This window comes from Trichechus manatus, unplaced genomic scaffold, assembly GCF_000243295.1.
Source record: "Trichechus manatus latirostris isolate Lorelei unplaced genomic scaffold, TriManLat1.0 scaffold00133, whole genome shotgun sequence".
Taxonomy (NCBI): Eukaryota; Metazoa; Chordata; class Mammalia; order Sirenia; family Trichechidae; genus Trichechus; species Trichechus manatus.
This window is the reverse complement of record NW_004444069.1, coordinates 6901343-6916213: the sequence shown is the minus strand read 5'-3', so window position 1 is coordinate 6916213 and position 14871 is coordinate 6901343. Positions and strand designations below refer to the sequence as shown.

Below are 14871 nucleotides of genomic sequence, written 5' to 3'. Positions count from 1 at the left end.
TACTTACCCTAACACAGCTCATATAGAGTGAGCTGATGTTGATCATTCTGATCTAGGAAAGTGGTTCTCAACCAGGGGCGATTTTGCTCTCTAGGGGACATCTGGCATTATTTGCAGACATTTTTTGTTGTCACCACTAGGGGGAGGTGCTACTGGCATTACATGGATAGAGACCAGGGATGCTGCTAAACATCTTACAGTGCACAAAACAGCCCCCCACAAAATAGTGCCGAGGCGGGGAAACCCTGACCTAGGGAAACATTCTGCACCCTAGCCCCTCACTGAGATTATTAATATAAGTCTTGATGACATTATGTGAAATATGCTTCTGCCTCCACTTTTAACAGCTTTGTTGCTAATAAAACCCACTATGTATATTGTCTTTCCTACATAAAAGGGTATGTCTCCATGCTTATTGCTAACTAAGTTCCATTGCTATGATGTCACTGCTTCTAATAAGGCAAATTATTATACTGAATAGTCCTCCAACAAACATTTATCTCAAAGAATAATGCCAAGACCACCAAAATTCAATTCAAAACTGGAATTTGACGGTGACAGTGATTCAAGAACCTGAATACAAGGAAACTCAAAATCTCATTTCCTAATTTTGAAACACTTTGCCTTACTTAAAAATTTAGGGAGTTGGACTTACTCTCCGGTAGGCTCCAGTTCACTGATCTCAAACCAAACCAGAAGGTCATATTTGCTCATGCTCTGGCCAAGGCTGGTTTTGCTCATGGTGTTTAACTTGGTGGCTGGAACTTTAAAAAATTTTTTAGAAAATGTCAAAATCTGGTCCAAGCCTACTTAGCAAAATTATAAGCTTCTCTATGTCAGTCTTCAAGGACACACATGGGAAAGGCAGCAAGAGTTAGGGGATAGATTTAAATGCAGAGAACCCAGAGAAACTTCAACATCAACTACGTTAGTAACCTCTAAATTCAAAGAACATGGAAAATGGAGTCAACAGCTTCCTCCCCGTCAACAAACTGTCTCCAAAAATGAGAAGACAGGTTTAGTGCAGAATAAATGTGCTCACAAAGCCATTAAAAACGTTCCATTTCTAGAATCTCACATTTTGTGGCATGCAGATGATGAGTAACAGATGATGCTTGGAAAGCACTTGGGGTAGTCAATAACACCTGGTGTGGTGGAGTACAGACCATCCTCCAACCTGCCTACACATAGCAGTCACCTGGGGATCTTAAAGCTTGCAAAGCCCAGGCCACAACAAACCAATTAAATCACAGTCTCTGGGGTGGGACTCGGGCACCAGTGATTTGTGATGCTCCCCCAGGTGATTCCAGTGTGCAGCCAAGTTTGGGAACCACTGGTCTAATCTGTTTGTAAATATAGGATTCTATCGATGATCTTGTGCTACACATTTTCTTCAGATTTAAATTCTGTATTCTTAACTGTAAGTGATGAAATAAATTAGCCAAAACCCCGGTATTTCCAAGAATTTCAGATTCTTGAAAGACTACATAAGAATCCTAAAGCCTTGCAATATAAAGAGGGTTTTCTGCCCAGAACCTGTGAGCACTGGAGTGAGCATCCAATGACTTGGGATATAATTACTGCTCAACCACTAACTAGCTATGTGTGACTTTAGATAAGTTGCTTAATCTCTGTGAGTCTATCTCCTCATCTATAAAATATGGACGATAGTATTTAGACTCCTATCTCAAAAAGGTATTGCAAAGACACACTTACACAATATGTGTAAAGGGGTTTATGCATTATATAGTAATAATCAAGTGTGTAGCCTATCATTATGATTCACCCCAGCTGAATTCCACGTGAGTTGGTGATGCTAATCCAGAAGAAAACAGGGCTGCTGATTCTGACAATCATGTAACAGCCCAAAAGCAAACCCAGAAGTATTAAAAAAAAAAAAAAAATCTATCAGTAAAAATCTTTAAAATTAAAAATACTATCACAAAGAATCCAGAAGAATAATCCCCTCATCCCCAGGTGATGTGAAAAGAGGCACAAGTAGAGAAGGTGCTTCCTAAAATCTCTCTGAAGGAAATGTGATATAATTTTGATGATGTGCTAAACTCTGGGAGGTTTTGTACCCAGAGAGCCAGGCTTTAGGACAAGCACCTGAAGATGGTTCTACATCTAAGACAGAGCTGATTTAGCTACTAACCATCTCGTTTGGGTACCCTCTCACTTTGGCAGCTGGGAACTGGCATAAAGAGAAAAGGCAGCAACAGGTCAGCCCCATCCTGGAAGGTGGCAACTGCAGAGGACGCAAGCTCGTTGGCGTGCTCAGAAAATGTGTCCAGCACATGCACATTCACATAGCCAGCCATGAGAAACCGAATCAGTTCAATCTTTCTCTCATGGTCTGAAGACAGGATGGAGACAGGAGTAAAGAGAGTGGAGAATGAGCACAGGGTGGGTGGGAATTAGGCAAGTGGGCAATGAGGAAAAAGGATGAAAATAAACAGAAAGAAAAATCAAAACAAGGTAAGTGAACATGCAGAGTAAATATCAAAATGCAAAGACATGCTCAGTCCCTTGAGATATGGGGGAGTTACAGAAAGATTTAAGTACAGGCAGGTATCAAAATCTGCCCCAGGTTTAAGAAGCAAATAAAGACCAAAGGATTGGCAGGGATAGAGCCCTATTCTTTCTTCTAATTCTAAGTCAGGTACCAAGAATTCTAGTCAGAGCTGCTAAGGATATGTAGAAGAGGAGCAGGAATTTGAACATGACTTTCATCTAAAAAGTTATTCAGAGTAAGAGATACATTCACACCAAGAACATCATGCAGACAATGCAGCTCAGACTCACCTGGTTTGGAGAGTGGCATGGGTGGAGGGAAGAACTTTCGAGATGGCTGAGGTGGACTGCAAAGAAAGGAAGACAAAGACGGAAATGACAGCCTGGTGTTGATGTTAATGGCATGTTAAATTCCCTTTAGAAACAAATCTTTTGCATTTTCAACTCTGGCATAATACCGGGTACCAGACATAATCCCACTTAGCCTCAAAGTCCTCCTGTAAATCTTAGCTAACAATGAAATAGAAAAATTTTCTGTGAACACTGACACTCTGCCATCATCATAGCCCTGGCTGTTGATCTCCTCACCGATAAGGATGACGCCACTTGAGCTTACGCTTCATAAATTTCTGAGTCATTTGGAACAACTACACACAATTTTCATTAAAGATCCCTACTACCTCAACTTTCTACCCTATTCAAAGTCTCCTACAAAAAGACGGTATTCGAGGTTACCTGGGCAAAATCCAACTTGCTCTACCTAAAATTAGTGATTAGGTAGCTAGAAAAAAGATGGTGACATTTCTAAAGATGAAACATAAGGTAATATGCAAAACTGTTATTAGTTATCTTAATCCCTCAAAAGATTTCTTCCTTTCCAAAAACTAAATCACAACAACAGAAATCTTTGCTCATTTGGTCCAAACCTGTTAAGCTCCTGTTCCTGCAGGTGAAGGGGGTGCTGCTGATAATGCCCAAAGACTTCAAAAACAATGGGCTTGGTTTTGATGTACTCCACAAATGATTCCGTGACCTCCACTGCAATCTAATACGGAATAAAGGCAAACAAGATTAGGGGAAACATTTATTATAAAGGAAATACATACTTCGTTGCAATCAGAACTTTGGCACTTTTGAGTGCCCTGTATGTGCTAGGTGTTTTACTACACACACCTCCCGTGCCAAAAGACAGGGGCTCCTCTCTAGTTTTCATCCTAAAGGAATTTTACCAATCTTCAACATTCAAGACCCTCTACAATCTGCCTGATGACCTCAGGTCATACACTGACTGTTTGGGCTCAACTGCACGCACCTTTGCTCCTTCCACCTGCTCTCTCCTCGGTGTGCCTGAGGACTGCCCCAGGTTGCAGCCTGCCTGGAAGACCCTTCCCCAACCTCTATACATCTAAGTCATTCCTAGACTTCAAGGCCCACCTCAAATAGTTCAAACCATAAGAAAAACACATATGTGCCAGGTACAATGCCAAGTCCGACACACCTTTTCTTACCTATACTACATCCTTTAAGAAGTTTCCCATCCTTTCTCCACCTAAACATTCCTCCCAACAAAAAAAGTAATGCTAAGCATCTTTGCATTAAAGGCATAACTTTCCCTTCTCTTACTCCCACTGCATTTTATCAATACCTTTCTAATGCCTTTATATCTGGTGTTTATGTATGCATTTTGTTTCCTCTCTCATAATTCTAAGCTTTTCGGGGCATAATCGTCTGTGATTCAACCGTGCATTCCCCAGCAGTTCCTGGCAAAGTACCTGTCAATCAGTATTTATCAGATATACACATGCACATATTTATAAACATAAATAAGAAAATACTGCATTCTGTGTTTGCTTGTGCCATTGTTGGAGATGTCCTTTCCTCTTACTTTACAGACTGGATACGGCTGGCACGAAAATGAAAGACAGGTTCATGTAGTAATGAAGACCCTGGACACTAGAGATCTCTCTGGGTTCAAATCCCATCTCTGCCACTCCTTAACTTTGTAACCTTGAGTTACTTTAAGCTGCTGGGGGCCTCAGTTATCTCAGCTGTAAAATGGGGATTATTATAGTAGATGGTGTAATGGTGAGGATTAAATGAGTCAAGACACAGCAAGCATGCAGAACAGTGATTGGGAAATGCAAACTTTCAACGAATGCTAGCTACTGTGATGATGGTGACTTTTGAACAGACTTGGAGTGAAATTTCCAGTAAGAGACGGGAGTTCTGTTTTCTTACTCCACGTATGAGAGAACTGTAAAGGGCATTAACAGATTATAGTATCAGCTGCAGGGAAAACAGAACTCTGAATTTTAATTTAACTACAAAAGGTATTTTCTATATTTTTCCTACATTATTTGCAACTGAATAATGTAAGTATTTTAGGGTTTAAAGGACAACATGTTAACTTCAACAAAACTCTTGTATTAAACATGCTTGTTTTTCTAGGGAGGAAACATTAAAAACAACTCATTACATTCAAACTGATGGAAGATTCTACAGGCTGACCAACCCCACACTAGTCACTGGGCCCATTGTAGTTTAGATAAAGGCAGCCGGCTGAGTGGGGATTACCTCACTGCTCTGGCCACTCCCTCTATTGTCTATTCTCTCCACACAGCCTCCCTCGAAGAGCCGCTCCCCTCAGATTATCTTCTGAAAGGATCCCAAACAAGCCTGCGCTTCCTCACACCAGCCACTTCAAGGTACCACAAACTCTCACAAACCCTCAATGCATTTGGCAAAAATGTGTATATCACTTACATTCTGCACATGATAAAAGCCCAGAGGACTTCCTCTGCCGTTGTTTTTGAGGGGTTCGGTGGAGAATGCTTCGTCATGACGATGTAAAAAGCTTAATAAATAAGTCATGTGAATTATGCATTAAACAGTTTCATCATGATCTCCATTCTTTAATTTTTTTTTTTATTGTACTTTAGATGAAAGTTTAGAAAGCGAATGAGTTTCTCATCAAACAATTAGTACACATATTGTTTTGTGATACTGGTTGCCAAACCCACGATGTATCAACACTCTCCCCTTCTCGACCTCGGGTTCCCCCGTTACCAGCTTTCCTGTCCCTCCTGCCTTCTTGTCCTTGCCCCTGGGCTAGTGTGCCCATTTAGACTTGTTTTGTTTTATGGGCCTGTCTAATCTTTGGCTGACGGGTGAACCTCACATGATCTCCGTTTTTAGAGTCCAACTTGGATCCTACGGACAGAAGCATCCTCCTTATGCAGATTCTTTAACTGAGCTAAGTGTTTTTATATATCCAGCCCTGGTTGTGCAGTGGTTAAAGTGCTCGGTTACTAACCGATAAGTTGGCGGTTCAAACCCACCAGCTACTCCTCAGGTGAAAGATGTGGCGGTCTGTTTCCATGAAGATTTACAGTCTTGGAAACCCTAGGGGGCAGTTCTAATCTGTCCTATAGGGTCACTAGGAGTCAGATTCAACTTGACGGCAGTGAGTTTGGTTTTTTTTTTTTTTGGTCAAGAACATTTTCTATATCACTGTACATTTTAGGTTTTGTTTCTAAAAATGATTGGTGTTCCTATAGCACTAGGGACTCATTTCTCCAACAGCAATGATTTCACTATTTGTAATAATATTGTTACATGCCCGTTCTCTGGCATAGGGCTTGACACACAGAAGATACTACAGAAATATTTTTTGTAGCAATGGGCTATGTTTATTTATTCTCACAAATAGTAAGATTTTGTTAGTTTGAAATAAAAGTAAGTGGGAAATTACAGAATACCCAACACAAAGATTTACCCCCAGATAGAAATATCCATCAGAAGGACACCCCACCACCACCACCACAAAAAAAAAGAAAAAGAAAATACTCTGGAGAGGGAGGTAAGAGATCAGGATTATGAACTCTTTGTCTTTCAAATGAGTTCACTGAGTTGGAGGACAGTAGCATACTTTCCCCAGGCATTCCGCATCACTGATGCCATGGACCGCGGGCACTATGGCGTTCTGTACCACATGTACCTTCCCTATTTTCTTACTTCTCCTTATCTGTCTCCTTCCCCTCTTCTTACCCCCCACCCCCATAAATTGTACCTGCCAGAGGCACCCCATGGGCATCAGCTGACCTCTGCTAATGCTCTGCTACCGTAAGAGGTACAGATATACTGATTTCACTGGGGACACATGAAATCAATCACACTGCTCTATAGCTGTATCTTCCCTGTAAAGAGTTTATAGTTTATAAAAACCCAAGGCTTTAGGTCCCACACATCATGACCTTTCCTCCAGCTGGAGATGCTGCCTCTCTTTTTTACATTTTAGGAGAAAGGCCAATATACTGTTATTATCACTTCTGACATCAGTTACCAAATAGGTTTTTCCTATAAAATATATCATAAAATGATTCATCTAGCCAACTCCACCCTACCCTAACTTTGGAACTGATAGCAAAAACATCTTAAATGCATGAAATCAATACTGATGGGTAATACTTCAACAATAATTACAAGTTACAGCAAATTAGTGACTTACAATATAGTAATCACATTTAATTCAGGACTTCGTTAAAACCTTTAAACAAAAGCAATGCATTATAAACTGCATTAGGATCCCTAGGGAGGCCAAGATACATTTTGGTGGCACTAGTGGCAAACTGGGCTTCAGGTAGGGGATAGGTCAGACTTCATTCTCTTGTACTGCCCTCCTTTCCAGGTCATGAAAGGATATATTGATCTTCGGAGGCAATAAAACTTAAGATTCTCAAAAAAGTATTTTTCCAAGGTGTCTCAGAAGACAGGCCTGGTGATGTGCTTCCAAAAGGTCACAGTCTTGAAAACCCTATGGAGAAGAGTTCTACTCTGACACACATGGGATCGCTGTAAGTCACAATCAACTTGACGGCCACTAATAACAACAACATTTCAAAGGCACCATGAATAAGACATTTCAACAGGAAGAGCTCTAAACAGATTAATTAATAGCCTTCTCGGGATCAGATCCCATCCTGATAGAGGGGGATAGTCCACACAGAACCCCTCTGGCAGGATGGGGGGCACCTCCTCTCCCACATTAAACCCTGTTTCATTCCATCATTGGCTTCCTGCTCTTATTCCAAACTTGAATGAAGAAAGTGGTTTACTTCGGAGGCTGGTAGTCTTTTACCTCTGGGGAGTGCTAATATCTCACAAATGTCAAACACTGTACAGTACACAAAGGACCTGAACATATGTCATCTCGGTTAATAGGTAGGTAGGCAGAGCACAGGGACGGCTTACTTGAACTGGCAGAAGATGTCTGCATACTCTGGGAGGATTCCACTGGCCTGCAACACCGTTACACGGAAAGTGAAGGCACTGCCCAGTTTCAGGTGGTTGCCAATCTCTTCAGAAAACCCTTCCATGACCATCTTACCATCCAGCAAAGTGCTTGACTTCAAATCTAAAGAGGGTCAAATGAACACACATATGGTTCCAATAATCTGCATATGACCTTGCAAAGAGAAGGAAGTTGGGCATTCTTTCCATGCCTAGCTGATGAAAGTGACTACCTCCTTTCACAAGGGTCAATATTTTCCCCTCTGTGAAAATGTCCACACTCAAAGTACATTCCGTCTACGTACCCAAGTCATTCATTAGATTGATTTCTTCTGGGGGAGTGATGACCTCAGAACTCTGACCTTGTCCTTCCACAATTCTCAGCTCCTCCAAGGAAAGACCAGAACGAGTCATTGCAACTGAAGAAAAATCACTCTGAAAACAAGGCAGGGGTAGACATAGGATAAAGTAGTATAACAACATATTTGCCTCAGTTTCCTCATTTCTGTTTATCTGCCCAACAAATAATAGTGACTGGAAAATTATGTGGATTAAAAATTGTCTGAGAAAAAGTGACACAGTAAAATATAAATGTTGGTCTTCATCTTTTATAATGCTGAGTCTTTACCTTTGTGATTGTTAGGTATGACCCATATTCTATTAAACAACTCTGTGGTTACCAGTACACTGTATTTCTTAGTTCTACGTAGGGAATCGTCTCCAATGCTGACAATTCTCCTTATAAGCCCATCTACTTCCTTCTCCTTCCACAAGGTTTTTCTTTTTCCTGGAAAGTTTCTCACCTGATTAAAGTACTCGTTATCAAAAGATATCTTAGCTGTTCCTGACTGTCGGATTCCAGAGCCATAATCAGGAGCTTCTTCATCCGCTAAATAGAAAAAATGTAAGGAAGGACTGAATGAGACTACATACATGTGGGGAGGAGGGGAATAACCATTATTGTATTATAAAATAAATAGGAAAGTGTTGGAGCTGTACTGTTTGAGGACTTTAACAAGAGATGAGACACTAAAGAATAAGATCTTTTGCATAAGAAAGAATGAATGAGACCTAAGTAGTAAAATGACATGGTGCTACTTCTAACTCCACTCATTAAAATTTAACAACCTCCTTTGCCCAAATGAGACTGGTTAGTAAAGAATCAGTTTTATTCTTTCTTTCTTTATTGTGCTTTAAGTTTACAGCTCTAGTTTCTCATACAAAAATTTATGTACACATTGTTACGTGACCCTAGTTGCTCTCTCTACAATGTGACAGCACACTCCTCCTTTCTACCCTGGATTTCTCGTGTCCATTCAACCAGTTCCTGTCCCTTTCTGCCTTCTCATCTTGCCTCTGGACAGGAGCTGCCCATTTAGTCTCATGTATCTACTGGAACTAAGAAGCACACTCTTCACGAGTATCATTTTATGTCTCATAGTCCAGTCTATTCTTTGTCTAAAGAGTTGGCTTCGGGAATGGTTTCAGCTCTGGGTTAACAGAGAGTCTGGGGGCGACGTCTTCCGGAGTCCCTCCAGTCTCGGTAAGACCATTAACTTCTCGTCTTTTTACCAGAATTTGAGTTCTGTACCCTACTTTTCTCCTGCTCCATCAGGGACTCTCTGTTGTGTCCCCTGTCAGGGCAGTTTTATTCTTGAGGTTGTCCCAATCTCTTATCTAGAAATACTGACCCCTTTCTATCTTGGCAAGATTATATTCAACAATACAAAACAAATGCTTGAAAATACGGCATTGCACTTGTGGAGGGGACTTCCATAAACTCAATGTTGGTGATTGTCACGTTTCCATGGGGAAAAGGCTGGAAGGTCACTAACACAGCACAGAATTTGGAAATTAAGACAGGAAAATGGCAGGAAATGGCCACATTCTTTCCTTAAAATTAGGATGGATCATGGAAAAGTGGCAAGTATCAGTATCTTTTTTTTTCCCACTGACTAGCACTATTTTTTCTTTTTTATAATGTTTATTCTGAAGCATCATTGTTAAATTTAGTGTTCACTTCTTTACTTTTTCCATAGTGCTAAAAATTCTTTTTTTTTTTTTTAAATTGTGCTTTAGGTGGAAGTTTACAGCTCAAGTCAATTTCTCATACAAAAATTTATACACATATTGTTTTGCGACATTAGCTGCAATCTCCACAATGTGACAACATCCTCTCCCTTTCCACACGAGGTTCCCTGTGTCCATTCAACCAGTTTCTGTCTCTTCTTGCTTTCTCATCCTGCTTTTGGACAGAAGCTGCCCATCTGGTCTTGTATATATGACTGAACTAAGAAGCACATTCCTCACTTGTATAAAAAAACCAAAAAACCAAACCCACTGCCATTGAGTCAATTACGACTCATAGCAACCCTATAGGACAGAGTAGAACTGCTCCATAATGTTTCCAAGGAACGCCTGTCCTGTTCAGTCTCTGTCTGAAGAGTGGGTTTCGAGAATGGTTTCAGTTCTGGGTTAACAGTGCGTCCTAGGGCCATATTTTCAGGGGTTTCTCCAGTCTGTCAGACCATTAAGTTTGGTCTTTTTACGTGAATTTGAGTTCTGTTCTACATTTCTCTCCTGCTCTGTCCGGGACTCTCTACTGTGTTCCCTGTCAGGGTGGTCATTGGTGGTAGCCAGGCACTATCTAGTTCTTCTGGTCTCAGGCTGGTAGAATCTCTGGTTTGGGCTAATAGAGTCTCTGGTTTATGTGGTCCTTTAGTCCTTTGGGCTAATATTTTCCTCGTGTCTTTGGTTTTCTTCGTTCTCCTTTGCTCCAGGTGGGATGGGACTAATTGATATATCTCAGATGGCTGCCCGCAAGCTTTTAAGACCCCAGACGCCAATCACCAAAGTGGGATGTAGAATATTTTCTTAATAATCTTTGTTATGCCAACTGACCTAGATGTCTCCTGAAACTATGGTCCCCAGGCCCCAGTCCCAGCTACTATGTCCCTCAAAGTGTTTGGATGTGTCCAGGAAACTTCTTAGCTTTTGCTCTGGTCCCGTTGTGCTGACTTCCCCTCTATTGTGTGTTGTCCTTCCCTTCACCAAAGTTGATCCTTGTCTACTGTCTAGTTAGTGATTTCCCTTCCCTCTCCCTCCTCACCCTTGTAACCAACAATGAATGCTTTTTTCTGTGTTTAAACCTTTTCTTGAGTTCTTATAATAGTGGTCTCATACAATATTTGTCCTTTTGTGACTAATTTCACTCAGCATAATGCCTTCCAGATTCATCGATGTTGTAAGATGTTAAGTGGATTCATCATTGTTCTTTATCACTGCATAGTATTCCACTGTGTGTATGTACCACAGTTTGTTTATCCATTCATCTGTTGATGGGCATTTAGGTTGTTTCCATCTTTTTGCTATTGTGAATAGTGTTGCAATGAACATAGGTATGTGTAAGTCTATTCGTGTGACGGCTTTTATTTCTCTCAGGTATATTCCTAGGAGTGGGATTGCTGGATCATTTTACCAAATCATTTTCCAAAGTGGTTGTACCATTTTACATTCCCACCAGCAGCGCATATGAGCTCCAATCTCTCCACAACCCAACATTTGTTATTTTGTGTGTTTTGGATTAGTGCCAGCCTTGTTGGGGTGAGATGGTATCTCACTGTAGTTCTGATTTGCATTTCTCTAATGGCTAATGATCGTGAGCATTTCCTCATGTGTCTGTTAGCCACTTGAATGTCTTCTTTGGTGAAGTGTCTGTTCATATCATTTGCCCATTTTTTAACTGGATTGTCTTTTTGTTGTTGAAGTGTTGCAGTATCTTGCAGATTTTAAAGATTAGATCCTTATCAAATATCAGTATCTTGATTAAGGGTTACAAAATAGCAGCCAAAGAACAAAAATGTCTATTAGAAGTACTCCAAGAGAATCAGGCAAGAAAAGGTCCTGAAAATCCTTTGTTACTTCTAAAGCTATTAAAAGAGACATTATACAAAACGCAAATGACTTTTATACAGTTGATCCAGGGGTTGTTCTTACTTCGTGTTAATGGAAATTCCTTTATCCCAGTATTCCAAAATATCAGTAGCCTGGACTAAACAGAGTCTATTTTGATACTTGGGAACAACAGCTAGAAAAGAAAGCAATAAAGGCTTTTTCCAAGATACAAAACCCCCCCACAGTCTGTAGCTGGAATGAAGTGAGGCTCATTCAGAACTGGCCTGCTCTGTCTCCAGGCAAAGAATCCACAGCTCTCGTTTCTGAAGAGAGTCACCTACCTGCGATGGCCTGTACAGCCACACGCAGAAATCCCCGCACTTCACCCTTCTCACTGACAATGGCCACCCTGTGGATCAGGGGCACCGGATACAGCAGATTGCTCAGGTAAACAAATGCCCTAGAGATAGAAACCAGGAGACAAACATCAGAGCATCCTACAGAGAGAAGCTGGCTTTCAGGTTCACTGAAAATATCTTCATGAAACTGTGAGCTGGCTACTGTGTCTTGTCTTAAGACATCCTCTCTGTTCTGTACTCTCAGATTGCCTCAGTTTACTTCTTCAGCACAGATAATATGTAAACAAATGCCAATGCTTGGCAAAGCAGCTGACAAAGACCAACTGACAAATTACTCTCTATAAAAATCACTACTGTAGGTAGAAGAGTAACAATTGGAAGTAGACTTTCAAGATATTGCTTTACAAAGACTGCTAAGGGCGAGAAGGAGAAAGGGAACCTACTAAAGAACTTAACCTTTTAAGGTAAGGAATTATAAAGAGGTTCTGACTTATTTTGGTTTTTTTTCCCCAACAGATTAAACAGAAGTCAGAGACAAAAAATGCAGGGAACTGTAACTGGAATACAGTTAGCAACTCCAAAACAGATTTTATGCCACAGCATTATAAGTCTTTATTTTTACTCTAAGAAATGACTATTAGCTTCAGGCAGGGTGACTGACATGGTAAGGAAAACAAACACATATGGGCAGAGAGGCTAAGCAGCCAGAAATTGCCGAGTAGCGAGTTTAGAGGAGACTCTGAAACAGCATGCAGATAAACGCTAAAGGAAAAGAGAGCTGTTCCCTAAAGGGTTTGCTTTTGCCCCTAGAGTCCCAAATCTAGTTCAGAAATGCAAAAATAAAAAGTAAGTTACAGATCTAACATTTTATATTTCAAATGAACTAGCAAAGTCCTTCCTATCACATTTATACATTTTTCTTCTCTATTTTGTAGCTATTGATTTTTTCAAAAGCAATAAAAACTGGTGATCATAAAGCTTAAGAGTGTTCATTCCAATTAGTGGATGGGAAATGGAATCTAGTTCCCACTGTTACTCCTGTCTCCCCACTTGGTATATGCTGATCTTTGAACGTAAGACAAAAGACAAAGAGCAAACACTGGCATCAAGAAGTCAAACATAATGTGACACATATGCCTGTCTGCTTCTTTTCCTGCTCTGAAAACTACTTTAAAACAAAGAGAAAAGGAAGGTGGAGTGAATATTCAGGATTTCAACTCAAAGTAATGAAAACAATTCTGGAAACAGGCAAAATGCATCACAGAAAAAAAAAGATGTTAATAAAACTTTAAAAGCATAAATGAAATGTGGATGAAAAGTACAACAAAAACAACTGCAAGTGAACATTAAAGCTAAACAAATGACGTCTACTTCCCTTTCAGTCTGCTCCAAAGGGTGGGCAAAGCTAAGAAATGGAGGGTTAAAGCTTTGCTGTACAAAAATAAGGAAATAAAACACCTTCTAAAAAGAATTACAAATAAGACTATCGAACATTAACTACTGTCACAAAGGTTAAAAGACTAAGAATTTGGCATGAGGTACCAAACAGATAATTTCCCTTCCAAAGTCAGCACACATAAAGACCCCCACATCTCTAAGGACATTCCAGCCAGACTTGCCATTTTCAATTCCTTGGCTACTACAAACCCACTGCACATGCTTGTCCCCTGCCTAGAATTCTTCTTGCACTCTACTACCCACCTCATGCCTTCAATTCCACATGTTCGGGTCATATTTCAAATAGCAGATCAGGCCAGGACTCCCAATATTGTATGTTCCCAGCAATATACATGACTCTTTCATCATTGCTATAATTTACATTTATTTGTGTGATTATTTAATTTACACCTGTCTCACCCACCAGGCTGTAAGTCTGAGGACAGGAACAATCTCTGGTTTTGCTCACCACTGTCTACAGTGGGCTTGGCATACAGTAAATATACTCAGTAAGCATCTGGTGAGTGACTGAACACATGGCCATAAGGAAACAGGAAAATGACCTTTCCTCTATCTTGAAGAAGACATGGAAGGTTTTCCAGAAAAATGGGTTACACTAGAGGCCCAGAATCAAAGCCATCCAACTTTGCACTAGATTTTTCAAAACGACACTTGTGATGAATATTAACTATATGGAACTTGCTTAGGTTCCTAACTACACTTAATATGTTACCTTAAAAATAGCTCTTCAAAAACAGGAACAATTGCTTTTTAAGAACACTTGCTACTTAAAGGTATTGCGCATCAAAATTCACAAATACACATTACGATAAAGTACTGTTCAGCACACATGAAAGACAGAATCTCCTTTCTGCTGATGGCAATGGCAAATCCAAATGTGAAAGTACAGAATCTGACACTGTATTCTTGTAGATTTCTCTTTTTAGAAAAGATAATTCTGCAATCCTATGGTAGTAGCAGGGCACACTGAGCAGCACTGTGACTACACAATTACACAGCTGCTAGTCTTACTATCAGAATATAGTCCTTAGCCCCAAATTCATGCTGTATAAAAATTCCCTTCCAAACCTTTTTAAACTGGAGGACTCCTAAGAGTCCTCATGCCTTGACCTAGCAGACTGAAGGAGAACACGGATGAGAGGAGAAAATGCAAAGGATATATTAGCAGAAAGGTCTGTGAAGTTACATCAAAAAGGGAAACAAATTTTGTCAACATAAACAGAAGAAAAATCAGCATAATTATGGTGATAGTTACAGAAAGAGTGTCAGTTCAGGTGCTTACAGAGGTCACAGAATAACCATTTTTTTTTGCCCTGTTTTAACCCATAAGAGTAGATTAAATAGTTAACATTTCTTC

General features: G+C 40.2%; 1 protein-coding gene across 2 annotated transcripts in view; it reads right to left on the bottom strand.

The window, feature by feature from the left end:
• KIF1B (kinesin family member 1B) overlaps positions 1–14871 on the bottom strand; it is a 159434-nt gene that overhangs the window by 25217 nt on the left and 119346 nt on the right. For both annotated transcript variants that reach the window (XM_004385151.3, XM_023739409.1), the window contains 8 exons: positions 12039–12157; positions 8607–8692; positions 8109–8238; positions 7765–7927; positions 5278–5368; positions 3441–3559; positions 2806–2861; positions 656–764 (listed from right to left, as the gene is read on the bottom strand). In XM_004385151.3, coding sequence (XP_004385208.1) covers positions 656–764; positions 2806–2861; positions 3441–3559; positions 5278–5368; positions 7765–7927; positions 8109–8238; positions 8607–8692; positions 12039–12157 — 873 coding nt within the window. The remainder of the gene's footprint in view (positions 1–655; positions 765–2805; positions 2862–3440; positions 3560–5277; positions 5369–7764; positions 7928–8108; positions 8239–8606; positions 8693–12038; positions 12158–14871) is intronic.